We start from the raw sequence: 16007 nt of genomic DNA, 5'->3' as shown, positions 1-16007 counted from the left end.
ACATTTCCTTCTGAGAGGCCAAGTGGTGAAAAATGAAAAGGGATCAGATACATACTGCCAGTAAATGGAAATACTGACTCTAAAGTGATTCAAATATTAGCTGAGAATCTTGTGGTCATCTCGTTAGGCCTTTAACATCTTTCAGTTAATTAGAATGATCTCCAAACCAAACTTCTGACAGGCAAACTCCTCACCATCAGAAGACCTGGCTTTATAATCCAAGTGATGCAAGGAACTCAGGGGAAATGGTATTTGAGAGAGGATTGTCTCAAACACCATCTCCCTGGGGTGATAAGACTTTATTACGCTGAAGGTCATTGACTCATAGGAAAAGACAATGGTCACACTGGATCACAGATTTCAACCTTTGAGACTATCTGGTCCGGGTGAGGAAACTGAGGCCCAGGAAAGTGACAAGCCTTGTCCAAGGTCCCACAGGTCACCCATGGTGGAGCTGAGATTCCAAGCCAGGTCCTCGGCCTCTCTGCTGCACGTAACAAGAAACTGAATCTGCTGATTTTGATGCACATTATTTTTATTTTGAGATAAAAATAAGTACAAAATATTCCATTCATGCACTTTGAAAATTAAGAACAGTGAACTTAAAAATACATTTAACAAATAATAAGCCCCTATTTTTCAGTTCTATATCATAGCGTGGGAAAAGAGATGAAAGGGAAGGAAGGGTTAAGACTAGACAGTCGCACAGCCCACGAGCAGAGAATAGTCATTCATTCGTTCATTCAACAAATATTTATGAAGAATCTACTCTGCTTCTTCCACTGAAGGGAGATACAAAGACACAATACGCCTTGGTCTTTGTCCTCCCGGAGTTTATGTTCTAGTAAGAGGCATGACAAATACACAAATGACTATAATAAGAAAAATAACGCATGACGAAGACATGAGAAGTGCAAAGGTGCTGGGTAAGAAATGGACAAGGGGACCATTACCAGCACTCGGGCAGGGGCGGGCAGTGAGCAGATGAAGGGCAGAGGACATCCCAGGTCTAGAGAGCAGCATAAGCCAAGGAAGAGAGATGGGAAAACATAGGGGTGACAGGTAGTTCTGTCTGGCTGGACCCAAACCGAGATGTGGTATGCAATGGCCGTGCCGTTGGTCTGGACCCTGACGGGGCCCGGAACCAGAGTGGACGTTGACAGCTCCCTGACTCATCTGAATGTTGTGTCAACAGACTCGTCCGACAGAGGAGCTCCTTGGGGGAGACATTTCTTTCTTTCTTTCTTTACTTGTATTTACTTTAGCAGGGCCTGGCCTTAGTGGGCACTTAGGAAAACATCTGTGATGGTTGGTTTGATCGGCCGATAAGGATTCAATATGCAAGGCCAAAAGGAGAGCAGGGAAGGTTCAAAGCCAGGCACTCAATAGTCAGGGAGGTCAAAGCCACAGCTCCAGGCTGGAAAAGAGGGTCTTAGTGGACCAAAGAATGAATCAAAGACAGACCTGGAAGGAGAGGATAGCGGGTAAGGAAGGATGAAAGCGCGTGATGCTTGGATACTACCATTTGCTTTGCCCCAAAGATGGGTGGGGGGCAGGAACATTCATTACACATACCTTCAGGTTAAGGAAACATACATGAAAGCTAGGGTGGTACTACATGGTAGAAGGTCCTGAATGCCGTGCTGAGGTGTCCAAATTCTATTTGGGAGCTTACCAATCCATCCACATGTTTGGAGAAGGAAAACATGAATGGATAGAGAGAGGGCTATAAAGAAAATGAATCTGGTAGGAGGAGGAGGAGTGGACGGGAGTGGGGGGCTACTGGAACATGCAGGCAGGTGAGTGTGAGGGCCCAGAGTAGAAGGGGGTAGGGGAAAGAAAGAAGAAGGGATGCATGATAGAACCATATAGAGGGAGAAGCATCATGTCAAGAAGGGACACACACACACTCACACATACACATACACACACATACACACCACACACACACGCACACACGCATACTCACACACACCACACACACTAACACACACACACACCACACACATATATATACACACCACACACACACACACTCACACACACCACACACTCACACACATATACACACACTCACACACCAGAAAAGAAAACAGAGGAGAGTCACAAGAAAGATTCACGGGGGAGAGCAGGCAGACAGGTTTGCATAGAGATACACCTGAGAAAAAGGAGGAGATGAGAAGAGATGGAGGCTCATCCGCACAGGACAGGCAGGTTTTGTGATGTCCCGACGTCCTGACATCCCATCCCCTCCCCCCTCCGGTGGCTCTGCGGGGCATTGCCACGATAAACTTCCCAAGCTAGGCAAAGGGGCTATCACCTTTGGGTACATGCGCCACTGGCTGGATGTGATTAAAGCTGATGGCGGGAATCGTCCTACTTCGGGCCTAAGTAATGTTTAACTGTAAATTTGTTTTTTTAAATAACTTTTGCTTCCTTGAAAGAAGCATAATAGAAATAAAAAATAGTTAATATAGTCGGTGCTGGTTTTCAATTCCTTAAAAAAGAGATCAGCAATGAACTTTTTACTGGACCTTTTTACATACTCCCCTCCCCACAGTGTGGGGTCTCTGGAGGGGTCGAGACGAGTGTAAACATGTCTACTTAGGAGTAAAATGGCTTTGAACATGTCACTTCAACCCCAAAGAGCTGGCAGGAAAACTTCTCTGGTTCCCAAATCCATTAAAGTTTAATTATGAACTGTGAGCCCCTATTACAAAATGGGGCCCTGGAAAAAGAGAATGGCGGCAGGCTGATTTCTCATACCTTGAAAACACAGAAAGTTCGTTTTTCAGGTTAGCACAGAATTTGCCTCTTTCAAGGAGAGGCGCTCGCACTAAACCACGAAGACCACTAAGGTTGTGTTTGTGTGTTTTTAAAGAATTGTTTTAACAACTTATGATGGCTCAGAGAGGTCTCAGCATTCTTTCCCTTTGACAGGGGAAGTTGGACAAACATCAGCTAACATAAGCCTCAGACGGCAAATGAAATCCATGCTACTGTAGCTTTATTGAACAGTGGTGCCTTTTCTGGATAGGAGCCTTCAGGCTGTAGGATTCAGTAGTGAACCAACTGTCTCCAATGTGGCCATCAGGTTCCATCCCCGCAAAGCAGGCACAAGGAGGTGAGAACGCTGCTTTCTCCAAAGAGAAGTGGAGTCCGAGTTCCAGTGGATCAACGTCCCTAGAGTTGATGTCTTCCTTCCTGCCTCCACCCAAAGACCCCCTCGCAGAGGTGAGCAGGCTCCAAGCCTGAGACCATCCCTAGGCTGCTTCTGCATGTGGCATGAGGTCTCCATCTCGCTAACTGAGGAGGCTTAGCTCCTGTCCACCTGGATGGTTCCATTCTGATTATTCCAGAAATGTGACAGGGGGAGAAAATTCTGGAAAAGAAAGGAGGGGAAGGGGCACTAAATAATTAAAAATTAAACAGCCTGGTCAATCTCAGCTGCAGAGGCAAGAATCCTAAGATTCAATGACCTGGGTCTACATCGGTAGCTCTTGACTTGGTGTCTACGAATATTCTTATTAAATTTACATTTTGATTTCTGTTATTTCAATATAATTGGTCTCCTTTGTAAGCCTTGTATTTTACTTCAGGCATTCAAAACCATCATACTGAGAAAGGGTCTGTCTGTGGGCTTCACCAGACTGGCTGCCCAAGGGGTCATGGTACAAAAAAGGAGAAAGGACCTTTGATCTAAGTGGAGAGGAGAGACGATGGGAAGTTGAGGTCCTCCTGGATGGCAAAGTCTTTTCCAATACTGGGAGAAAGGATCAGCCTCAGGTCTGCTGGGAGATGGGGAGCAGGGCTGCGGCTGGCAAAGGGTTTCCTCCTCTTACCTGGCTTGAGGGTCTGGGTGGCCAGGTGCCTCTGGTCGGGAAACACACTGCTCGAGTCCTGCTCGGCTGTTCTCTCCTCTGGGTCTAGCTCTGGGATGGTAGCACAACCACCTGGATGAAGAAGAAGAACAGAGCCTGAAGGGGGGCCCAGAACAGAGTCTGCCTTCCCACCGCCAGATAACAACACAGGTGAGAAGCGACGTGGCCAAATGGCACCAAATAAAAGCAACAAACAAGGACCCAGCTCTCTCTCCTTCCCTGCCCACCATGCGATGCTCAAGACAAAATGGCGCTGCCTCTGTATCCTAACTGATCACACAGACCATGGTTCCCATCACGTGGGGCCCCAGTATGGATTCTCTCCATGTAGATTACGGGAACCCCAAACGGGAACAGTGTAGCAGCAGCAGCAGCATCTGTTGGGGTCCCAGAAGGGTCCGCGGCAGCCTCTTCCCATCATGAGATTTTGTCCAAACTCCACAACTTTGTCCAGCATGTGCCCTAGGGACAGAACAGCAAGCCAGGGCGCCACAAAGTGAAAGATTTCAAGTCAGAGCTAAGTCCAAGAAAATGGGGTGCAAGAGTGCTTCTCTAACCCCCCCATAAAGGTCCTGGGGGGTTATGTGTAAAAAAATAAATAAAAGCCCACACCTTGAGAGAACTTTTGAATTTCCTCTGTGACCTGACTGGATCAGTTTGCCACCATCTCCTACATCTGGCAGACGTGAAGCAGGATTCTGGAGGAAGCGGGGACCTCAGCGACCACCTTGTGTGACCTGGATTTGAAAAGGAACTCCAATGACCCCATGTCCAACCCAGAGGTCTCCGAGCTCCTGCTGGAAGATTTCCAAGACGGAGGCATTCATGACAGCGCATCCCTCTCAGTCGTGGGAAGATTTTCCAGAATCCAAGCCCAAACGGAGCTCTTTGTAGCTCCCCTCAATGCTCCTGGTTCTGCTGGATGGGCCCAGGGAGAACACAGCTGACACCTCCTTCCTGGTTGTATTGACTCTACTCAACTGGAGTTTCTCCTCAGTGTCTTAAAAAACTAATTTCTTATTTCTGTTAAAGACTTTTACAAATTATTATTATTTTTTAAATGGAGTTAAGGAACTCCAAGTGAGGAAGCGCCCTTCAGCAACTGAGATCGGGTTCCGCTCTGGTCTCTTATAGTCTCCGACAGTTGCCAGAGCTACTGAAATGACTCACACAGTCAGATGGAGGTCAGAGAGGGCACTGTACTTGGGACCAGGGCTTCTTGATGCTGAGGCTGGCTCTGTATAAGACACGATCTTCCAGCTTCATTTCAGAAAAAAGTCTATCAGGCCACGCCTTGTTCTTTTGAAGGATCGTCTCCCTTCAATCAGAATGTCCTAATTTGCTGGATGCATATTCTGATACAATAGAAAGATTATTGACCAATTTTTCTTTCTTTCTTGTTGCTTAGAAAATCAAAGGAGATTCTAAAGGATAATTTATCCTTTCTTAATGCTTGAATAATTAGATGCATTCTTCTTGAGAGTTTTAAGTTTTGATGACAATACAGTGAAGTAGAAGGATCACATTCACTAGAAGGAAGCTGGCCTTCCTTTTCTCAGCTCTTGCTATTTCCTTGTAAAACGAGCTGGTGAAAATGTCTGGGCCCCATCATTTGGGGAATAAGTGGACGATCTGTGGCACCAGATTGTAATGGAATATTCCTACACCGAGAGGAACAATGAACGTGAGGCATGTGAAAATGGACGGGAAGACTTGTACACACTGGCCCAGGGCAGGAAAACAGGACCAAAGAACCAGGGGCTGCAGCCATTTAAACAAAGACAACACCGCTGGCCAAAGACAAGGGCCAGTGTTGGTTGCAAGAGACTGAGATCAGCACAACTTCCTTATTCTGTTAGGAAATGGTAAACTACCAGCATTGTCTATTGCAATCACTATGGTAACTGGTTTTGTTTAGCTGTAAAAAAAAAAACCATAACACTGTTAGGAGGAAAGTACCAAGGGGTGGGAGAGTATTGAACAAGAAGCGATTAAGTGCCTAAGAACAAATTGGATCAATTAAAGAAAAAACTGCCCTGGCCCTAAAATGAGCATAACTGATCTACACTGAAGTCTGCTTGGCAAAAATGAACAGAGATGTCAGTCTTTGAAGTGGGCATGCTGAACCAGTTACTGATGAAAGAAAGATCTTGGAATCCTACTGCAATTATTACACTGTCAGTTTCACCACCGGCACCACAGACAAGATGAATATTTTCCCAGGAGCTCTATGGCCAAATAATTAGCATCAATACCCCAAAACCCCAATGAATTTTAAGGAGATATATGATGAATGAAAAACAGGTAAAAGTGCTTTTCATCTGGTCCCTTTATCCTGACTTCCATTTTCTTCACTGAAAATGTTGATCCCAGGCTATCACCAGAGAATAGGGAAGGTGCTTGTCCTAGATGAGGTCTTGAGCACGCACAGCTGCAGATAAACACCAATAGTGTTTTCAATGACGCATCCAAGCCAATGGGCCTCTACTGAGTTAGAGGTCAAATACTCAGTACTTTCCAAATCCACAACTCTCCTGGCCCCCTCTCAAGCAGTGTTTCATAATATTAATCCAAACATCATGCTATTTCTTTCCCCAATAAAACTTCTAAAGAATGATTCTTAAGTTCTAACAATGTGCCATAAAATCTCTTCATGTAACAAGAAACCAACAGGTAAGTTGGCTACATGAAACTGGAGAAAATGTACAAAATATTGAAATGGGAAAGGAAGCTCCGCAGGCCACCTGACCTCAACAATATCTGCATGAAACTGGCGTGCGATGCTCAATCAACTAAGCACCTACTGTGTGCCAGGCTCCGTGCTGAGCACCGAGGATGCAAAAGAGGCCAAAGGGTAGCAGAATCCAGCAACGAAGCAGCAATGCGTTCCTGCCCTACAGAATTACACGCTTTCTGGTGGAAGGGCACCTCCGTGGCCATCTAGGCCAGTATGAACATGGACAAGAATGGCAACTGCAACACAGCAAAGCCTCTGCTTAAAGACTTCGGGGAAGAGGACCCCACTAACCCTATAGAGGCAGCCCACCTCATTTGGGGGCAGCTCTAAATATTGGGAAATCCGTTCCAACGTGGAACCCAAATCTCTTTTTTTTTGGCCTGGAGTCAGGAAGACCTGAGTTTAAATCCAGCCTCAGGCACTTCTGGCTGTGTGACCCTGGGCAAGTCACTTAACCCTGTTTGCCTCAGTTTCTTTACCTGTAAAATGGGATAATAATAGCCCCTATCCCACAGGGTTGCTGTAAGGATCAAATAAGATAATACTCACAAGGAACTCAGCACAGTGTTTATAAATGTTAGTTACTATTACTTTTTTCTCTGTATCCACGAATAGCATTCATTAAGCACTTCCGATATGGCAGGCCCCATGCTAAGGGCCAGGGATCCAGTGGGGCGAGTCAGTCCCTGCTGTCAAGGAGTTTACGCTCTGACAGAAACAACCGATAAAGAGAAGCAGTGGCCAGGGGATGGCATTCCGATTGGGGAAGTCACGGGAACAGGACAGCAGAAGTTTGGGGAAAAGTGTGGCAGAGAGATCTGGACTTTGGAGTCAGGAACATCTGAGCGCCATTCTCTCATCTGACTGTCTGTGTGACAATGGCCACGCTACTGGACCCTTCTAGGTCTCAGCTTCCTCATCTGTGAAATGAGGGAGTTGGACGGACGACCTCTCAGGTTCCCTCCAGCTCTCAGCCTCTAACCCTATGACCTCATGCTGAATGGAGCCTCAGGAAGTCAGCCGGCCCACTCTTTGTAGAAGCACTGATAGTACTGATCAGCTTCCTGCTCCCAGAACAAGAGACTGAAAGATGGGGAGGGGTGTGGCACATAGCAGTGGCAAGATGGAGGAGAAGCTGTCCACACAGGAGGGGACCTGCTACGAAGTATACGGTCTTGGGCACTGATTTCATTAAATAGCGTGATATTTGTTAGGATATGCCCTGTCTGTGGTTGCCCCATCAAGCTGACTGCATTAAGTCACCCTGGATATGACCTCAGAAGGTCCTGTGCTCTGGAGGGAACAGCATCAGGCTGGAGGGCCAGGCTATGGCCTGGATGGAAAGTAAGATTGGGTAAGGAATGGTGTGAAGCTTGGGGCCAGCTAGACCTCGTGGGCCACAGAGGCTGGCACTGATAACCTGACTGCTGCTCTGCTGGTCAGTATGGCACAACCCTAGGACAATGGTTCCAACGGAGGGTATTATTGCCTTCCACTGGTAAGGACAAAGCACTGTCTTCAAAGACAGACACAGAGACTCGGGTGGAAGAGGCAGCTTCACAGGGCAATGCACAGAACTCACGGGATGGACTGGGCACTTTAAGACATAGACTGGTTGTCCTTAAGTGGACTGGGAAAGAAGCCTTGAGTTGCGTCTTTGGAAAGTTGAACTTGGCAGTGGACCTGTATTCAAACAAGGCCCTCCCATTAATTCTATTTGTTCTTTACATCATGACTAACAGGAAAATGTGCTTAATATGAATGTATAAGTACAGTCCATATCATATTCCACACTGTCTTGGGGAGGGGGGAAAGTGAGACGGGGAAAAACTTAAAACTCAAAATCTTATGGAAACGAATGGTGAAAAATAAAAATTAATTATTTTTTTGAAAAACCAAACAAGCCCTTGTGAGAATGAGTCCACCTGTCCCAGGCTAGACGTTGGCCTTGGTTTCTTCCACGCCTGTCTCCCTGCACTTTCCAGTTCGGACACTGGCCGTCTGCCACGTGCTCCAGGCAGCCCCACTGCTTCCTGCTTCACTCCTATAGAATGTGAACGCAGTTTTCCTTTAGTTCGTGGGCTTTTCCACGTCTGTGCCAACATCACTTCTGAGCAGCCGTTCTTACTCCTGGTGCAGTCCTTTGCCTTCTCAGCCCACAAAGAGCCTCAGTCCTGGGGACGTTATTCTAACTGGGCCATTCGGCCCTGGTCCCTGCCTGTTTCCATCTTCAGTGTGTGTCTACAAAGGATAATTATAGAGGCACACTGTTAAATGTCTACGGGGCAGAGAGGATTTCCGCTGAATGCTGCCAAAACTTCAGGTACAAGTCTTGTTACTACAGTGAAAACACCACAAACAGACACTATATTGAGGAAATAAGTGAGCCTGGGCCATAATTGAAGTCATCAGCCATCTCTCTTGACAAATAAGCCCAACAGAGGCGAGATTCTAACACATTAGGTGCCTGTTTATCGAAAAGGGATTTCCTCAGTAGTTCGTGTGAGACATTAAGGGCCGATTGATTCCTCTCCTAGACAGTATGACGAGAAAATATAGCTGCTCAGAAAAATGATTTAATGTGCTGATTATGATGGGCATCAGGGGAAAAAAAAATGGAATGTAGCCTCCTTCAATGGGGGCTTTTAAAATCTAGACAAAAGAGAAGAGAAGAAATACTCTCCGGGAAAGAAAGAGGAGACAGGCTAGAGTCTGTGAATTCAATTCAATAAACTAAACATTAAGTTTAACATAAAGTTCCTACTATGTGCTGGGAACTGTCTTGGTCTCAAGATGTTTACAACATGATGAGGGTGGGAGTGGGGAGGAAAAGCACATGAATAATCATGATGAAAGGGACAGTAAAAATAAATGGCAAAGAAATAGGAAACTGAGAAAGAATATTTCTCTCGCCTGGAGAAACCTAGAAGGCTTCACGAAGGTGAGCCTTGAAGGAAAGGAAGGATTTCGGCCAATGGAGGAGGAGAGTGAAGGAAGAGGAGTCCATTCCTGTTCCCGTGAGGGGAGGCAGAGCCACCAGGGAGGGCAGCATGAGAAGAGGGGATGGAGAGTGGCCCAATCGGTTGGTTTCTGGAACACAGAACACATAAAGGGGGACAATATAAGATGAGGCCGGACAAGCAGTCTGGAGCCGGACTGTGGAGGGCCATCATCAAGGGCTTTACTCCACAGGCAAAGGGAAGTCTTTTTATTTTTATTACCAGTTGTAAGAAGGAGTTTTCTGAGGAACAGTAATTCTTGAATGACTTCAACACTCCTTAGGGCATTTCTTTTTTTTTTTTTAAAACAAGTAAGTTTTTAGAAATATTTTTGTTTTTACAACACTTACATTTCCCCATGTATCCCTTCCGTATACCTCACCATTATAAGCTACTCCATATAATAAAGAAAAAAGAAAGAAGTCTGACATTGCACATGGTGTTCCCCATCCACAACCTAGCTCTTCTTCCAGGAAGTGGGAAGATGGGGCCTCTTCACAAGCTACAGTGGAGCCAAGAATGAGCTCAATAATTACGTATTCAGTGTTGTGCTGGCTGCTCTTTCTAATTACATTGTTGTAATTCTTGTGCATTATAACTGCCTTTCAGACATCTCAAGCTCTATGGGTGCCCACTAGACACCTTAAACTCGGCAGGTCCAAAACAGAACTCGTTATCTTTCCCCCTAAACCTTCCCCACTTCCTACCTTCCCTATTACTGGAGAGGAAAACACCATCCTCCCAGGCCCCCAGGCTCCCTCCCTGAGAGACATCTTGGACTCTAGCTAATATTTTATCTTCATTAACATCTCTGGCACAAGCCCCTTTCTCTCCTCTGATGCTATTATCCCGCCCCCCCCCCACAGGTGCTCATCACCTCACACCTGGGTTACTGCAATAGCTCCCACGGGGGCTGCCTACTCAAGTCTCTCCCCACAATCCAACCTTCACTCACAGGGATTTTCCAAAAGCACAGGTATGCTCGTATCACACGCCCCCTCCCACTCAATAACCTCCAGTGGCTCCCTATTACCTCCAGGATCAAACACAGAGGCTCTGTTGGGCATTTTCATGACCCAGGCCCCTCCCACTTTTCCAGTCTTCTTCGCAATCTAGTGACACTGGCCTTCTGTCTGTTCCATGAACAAGACCCTCCACCTCCTGAGTCTGGGCTTTTTCTCTAGCTGTCCCCCATGCCTGGAAGGCTCTCCTTCCTCCACTCCAACTAATGACCTCCCTGCCTTCCACCTAAAATCCTACGTTCTAGGGGAAGCCTTCCCCAACCCCTCTTAATCCCAGTGCCTTATTATTTCCTATTTATCCTGTATAGAGCTCGCTCTGCACATATTTATTTGAAAGTTTTCTTACCTGTTAGAGTGTAAGCTCCTTGAAAGCAGGGACTGTCTTTCGCCTCTTTTTGTATCCCTAGTACTTAGCACAGTGCCCGGCACATAGTAGGTGCTTAATAAATGCATGAGGTATACTGTCTTCCTGGCTTTGCTCACTTCATTTTGCATCAGTTCATGTAAGTCTTCCCACACTTCTATTTATCCACCCTATTCACCATTTCTTATAGCACAATAATATGACATTACATGCATGTACCACATCCAGTCCACGGGCATTTACTTTGTGTCCAGTGCTTTGCTACTACCAAAAAAAAAAGTGTTACTATAAATATTTTGGTGTCTGTAGGACCATTTTTGTGCCATTGATCTCCCTGGGGAACATGCTAGTAGTTCTGGGTCAAAGGGAATAAACATTTTAGTCCTAACATTAGGGAATCGGGGGTGGGGGGGTGGGGGAAGAAATGAAGTACCATTTTCCTTCCAAATTCTGACAAAATTACAATCATGGAAATGGAGAGACTGAATTGTGGCAGTCCAGTTTAGTGGCAGGCGCCTTGAACTTAAACAAGCCCATCAAGAACGGTGTCTTCTGTCTTTCACCAGGGCTCAGAGTAGGGACACCTTTAGCCACCTCCAATTAACCAGAGCCAGCACCTCAGCTACCGACGCATCGCCCCTCCCTCCCCCAACGAACTGTCCACTGTACCAGAGAGCAGCTCGGGCCTCTATGTGTACATGCACTCATCCCTCGAGTTCCAAGAGAAATGAGCTGGCTTATAGTATTCCTTCAAAGAATGCTAGCTAGCACAAATCCTCTCTGTGGTTTCTCTGTCCCCCTGCTCCCCATTCCCCCTTTCCCTTGGGTTGTGCCAGACCTCCCTGTGGCAGCCACATGAGGAAAGGGGTGGTGAACTGCAGCAATCTCTCCAAAACACAACTACTCACATTCAAAGGCCAGAACCATTTTCCCTACACAAGAGGTAGCCCAGTACACTGGCAAAATTCTGGATTCAGAGTCAGTAAATCTAGGTCTGAACCTCCAATCTACCAAAGGCACTTGGTCCTTGGATCGTGTCCAGTTCCAAGTCTAAGATCTTGGGAGACCCATGACTCAGAATATTGTCCCCATTGTGCAGATGATGAAACTGAGGCAAGAAGAGTGAATGATTTGCCTGTGGTCACAGGAGACAAAGTGGAATATATGAGATTCAAACCCAGGTCCACAGACTGCAGATAGGGCCCTCTTTCTTCTACACCCACCAAACCATCTCTCTGCCATAACCAAGGAAGTGTTGATGGTCGCTCTTCATACCCAAACCCTCTAACTCCAAGTCAAAGGCTTGTTTCCATACACCCCGCTGTCCTGCAATATTAGCTACTATGTCCATTATCTATGTTGTATTTGTTTATTACTTCTGTTAGTTATTACTTATATTTGCTATTACTTATATATGCTAGTTATTTCTTATGTAAGTTATTATTTATATTAGCTATTACTTATATGACCTATAATAGTTATTATGTCAGTTATTTATTACTTATGTAATCTAAGTAATGTGTTATTACTTATATTAGTTATTAATTATGCCAGTTATTACTTATTTCAGTTATTTCTAATGTCTCTTATATTAGTTACTACTTATATTAGTTATTGTTTGTTATTACTTATATTAGATATTGTTTGTGTTACATGTTATATTGTTATTTATATTCGTTATTATCATTTATTGCTCATGTTAGCTATTATTTATATTACCTGTGTAACATTCTAGTTAGTACCTATATCAGTTATTAATTATGTTAGTTACTACATTATATAGATTAATTACTTATATTAGCTATTATGTTAGCTATTTATTACTCATGACCTATGTAATATGTTGTTACTTATATTGGTTATTAATCAGGTCCATTATTACTTATGTTAGTTATTTATAGTATCTACATTATGTTAGTTATTGTCTATATTAGTTATTATGCTATTTATTACTTATATTAGTAAGTAATTTATATTACATGTTAGCTTAGTTGTTACTTATATCAGTTATTATCTTAGTTATTACTAATTATATGTAGTAATTATGTTAAGTTACTACTTATATTAATTATGACATAGAATAACCACAGAATAGCACTGGAGATGATCATATGCATTACTGTAGAAAACCCCAGAGGTCAATTCCTCTACTTATTAAGTATCCTTTGATCCCAACACACACACACACACACACACACACACACACACACACACACACACACACAGTGTCAGAGCCTAAAATATGTTCAAGGCTTTACCTGTTTCCATGTCATACCTCTCAGCAGAAACCAAATGTGCGAATGTGAGTGTGTCTAGCACATTTTCAGAGCACCCAAATGAGTTGCATTCTATCTAGTTTAAGAGCCAAACCCTGGGTCTGGCAGGGTGTCAGGATCCCAGGCAAGCAGGTCCATTTAGAAGACTGCTACAAGATAGTTTAATCTTCTACACAGTGAGAAGCAGTGTGGTGCAGTGAACAAGGTATTGGACTTGGAATCGGGAAGACCTGGGCTCAAATCCCACCTCAGAGACACACTAGCTGTGTGATGCTAGGTACAGAATTTCCCTTCTCTGGGTCTGTGTCCTCATCTTGAAAATTGCGGGGAGGGGTTGATGGCCTCTAAGGCCCCTTCTGCAAACAGTCTATTAGCGTGGCCACCCTTTAAAACTGGCACTGGACTTGCTACAAAGGATGCAGAAACTGGTAGCACAACTATCTTTGTCTACTGGTAATTACAGGAAGCTGTACCAAGCAGGGGGAAAAATAGTCCTACTTACAAAAAGTAAGCGCAGCACATAAATCCGACAGACTGGAATGGGTCCAGTTTAAGAATTTCTCCAGATGTCAGTCTGTAAACAGGGCTTCATAAAGTGAATTCCCCATTAGCTGTTGGCAAGAGCAAGAATGTGCTGTTGCCCGATGACCCCCACCCTGGACGCCTGGATTCTTGTCTGACACGGAGTTCTTCCACCAGTCATGAGAGAGCCAAGCTGGGGGCAGAGAGGCTCCAGTCAGGGCAAGCGGGCTAGAGCGTGAAGGCACCTTCAGGTTATGGAGTTCTCTCAGTGCTGCTCCCAGAAGGAAATGGGACCACACTCATTTGTGTTACATCTGTTTTTGTAACACATTTGGTTCCTAATCTGAAGAATCTGGAAAGACACACACCCAGAAAGAATATAAACAGTATTTAAAGGGGGGAGAAAGGTACCAACTACTTTGCTGGAGTCTCCAAACACACTGTTTTTCACACATGTTAACAAGACCATTAAAAGTCCCAAACAGGAATACAAAAGGAGCCTTCAATTAGTGTCTGGAAATGAGGAAGGAGGGAAAGTTAATATTTACTTTTCCTGGCCTGTTGATCAAAAGCTAAGGCCCTTGGCAATGAGACGGAAGATCTCTAGTCTTCAACAAAATGATAAGAACAGTATTTAACCAGGACAAAAAACACTCTCTCCCATTGGGTTTAAGTTTCTACTCTGTCACTAAGCCCTAGGGATACAGAAATCAGAGGTGGAGAAAAAAAACTCCTTTCCAAGATTTTGCCATTTTCAAATGCTTTTTAATACTTGCTTATAAAAGTACAAACACAGAAAAAGAAATAGAATAGCAGCAGAACGAAGCGTTTAGAGGTGTCTAGCCAGCAAGTATACATTCATCATTCACTATGTGCCCACCATTGAGAAAGAAAACAAAATTAAGGTCCCAGCTCTCAAAGAGTCAGGAAAAAAAAAGCTAACAGTAATAATGATAATGATAATAATAATAAAGTAATAATGATAATTATCAGATGATGAGCTTTCAGTCCAATGGTTTTACTCAATTACTAAAATAAATGGTTTTTAACCACTTGAGCAGTATTTCCCAGAACGCCAAACCTAAGAGAATAGTACCAGAAGAGCAACTCGCCCTGGGAAGGCTTCAATCTGAACTCCCCTGAACATCAAGAGGTGAAGAAGAAAATAATAACAACTAGAGCCCAAAGCACAGACTTTTATTTGGCCTGGCTAGTGAACAACGAGAGATGCAGGAGTCTCTAGAGCAAAACCACTGCATCAATGATGACGGTTTCCCAAAAGATGTTGGCAATGTTCCTTCCACTTGAGATCGCTCCACAACCCAAGCTGAAGTCAGGGTCCAGACCAAGTTTCAGAAATTATATGGAGTGCGTGCTGGCTGCCAAAGTATAAGCTTGGCCAAGTTGCTCTGGGGACAAAGAGGTCTCAAGAAGGAGAAAAAGGACACCGGGACAGGGATTCTTTGTCATCTTCTAATTTTTTTTAATACAATAAAGAAACAGAATAAAACCTTGGGCACCATGCCAAGTGGTTCTGTAGATAGAAAGATTTGCTGTTCCAGTGGCTGCCCAAGAAACAATGTCATTTAAAGTCATTTTCCAGACAAGGAAAAAAGAATACAGAGGAACCGGGGTAAGTCTGTGGGGCCAGACCCAAGGAGCTGACCAGCAGAAACCTGGCGCAGCCACCACGAGAGATCACAAACGCAATCACAGAGACTCTAACTGAACAGAGGAAATGGAGAGACTTCCATAAGTCACAAACAAAGCTAGGAACCACAAGGCCCCAAAGCTATTAAATACAGCTTCTTAAAAAGGAATCCTCACTTCTAAAAAAGGAGAGTAGAGTTGGGGGAGGAGCAGAGGCACAGTACAGAAACATTGGACTGACTTTCCCAAGCTGGAAGTCCAAGACTATCAGCTCTGTATCGTTCTCCGAAATCTAGCGTCTACCTGTAAAAGACACTCATTTAAGAATGCTGCAGGCTGTAGTTCTGAGCTCACCTCCCCTCAGAGGGACGTCGATTTTTCAAGTGGTCGCTCACCAATGTTCAGTAGAGATAATGCTAGCCGTGGCTTTCTATTTACCAGTATTTCCACCACTACTGAGAAATGCAAGCCTACAAGATAACAGAACACAAACAGATGGAAAATTAAGATAAGAGGCTAAAAACGGGGTAGATTTGCTTTCTCATGAGAAGTCACA

The 16007-nt window shown here is 44.6% G+C and overlaps 1 protein-coding gene across 5 annotated transcripts in view; it reads right to left on the bottom strand.

Moving 5' to 3' along the window:
- Positions 1–517: 517 nt before the first annotated feature.
- The window catches only part of BBS9 (Bardet-Biedl syndrome 9), a 372846-nt gene continuing 357356 nt past the window's right edge, over positions 518–16007 (bottom strand). For 2 of the 5 annotated variants that reach the window (XM_078152101.1, XM_078152103.1), the window contains one exon: positions 3967–4618. In XM_078152101.1, the coding sequence (XP_078008227.1) occupies positions 4434–4618 (185 nt within the window). In that variant the 3' untranslated portion in view covers positions 3967–4433. The other 3 variants (XM_020969068.2, XM_078152102.1, XM_078152100.1) reach the window with 3 other exon arrangements.

The sequence above is a fragment of the Phascolarctos cinereus genome, unplaced genomic scaffold (assembly GCF_003287225.1).
Source record: "Phascolarctos cinereus isolate Bilbo 61053 unplaced genomic scaffold, phaCin_HiC Scaffold_4;HRSCAF=312, whole genome shotgun sequence".
Taxonomy (NCBI): domain Eukaryota; kingdom Metazoa; phylum Chordata; class Mammalia; order Diprotodontia; family Phascolarctidae; genus Phascolarctos; species Phascolarctos cinereus.
This window is presented reverse-complemented; position numbering and strand designations above follow the sequence as displayed.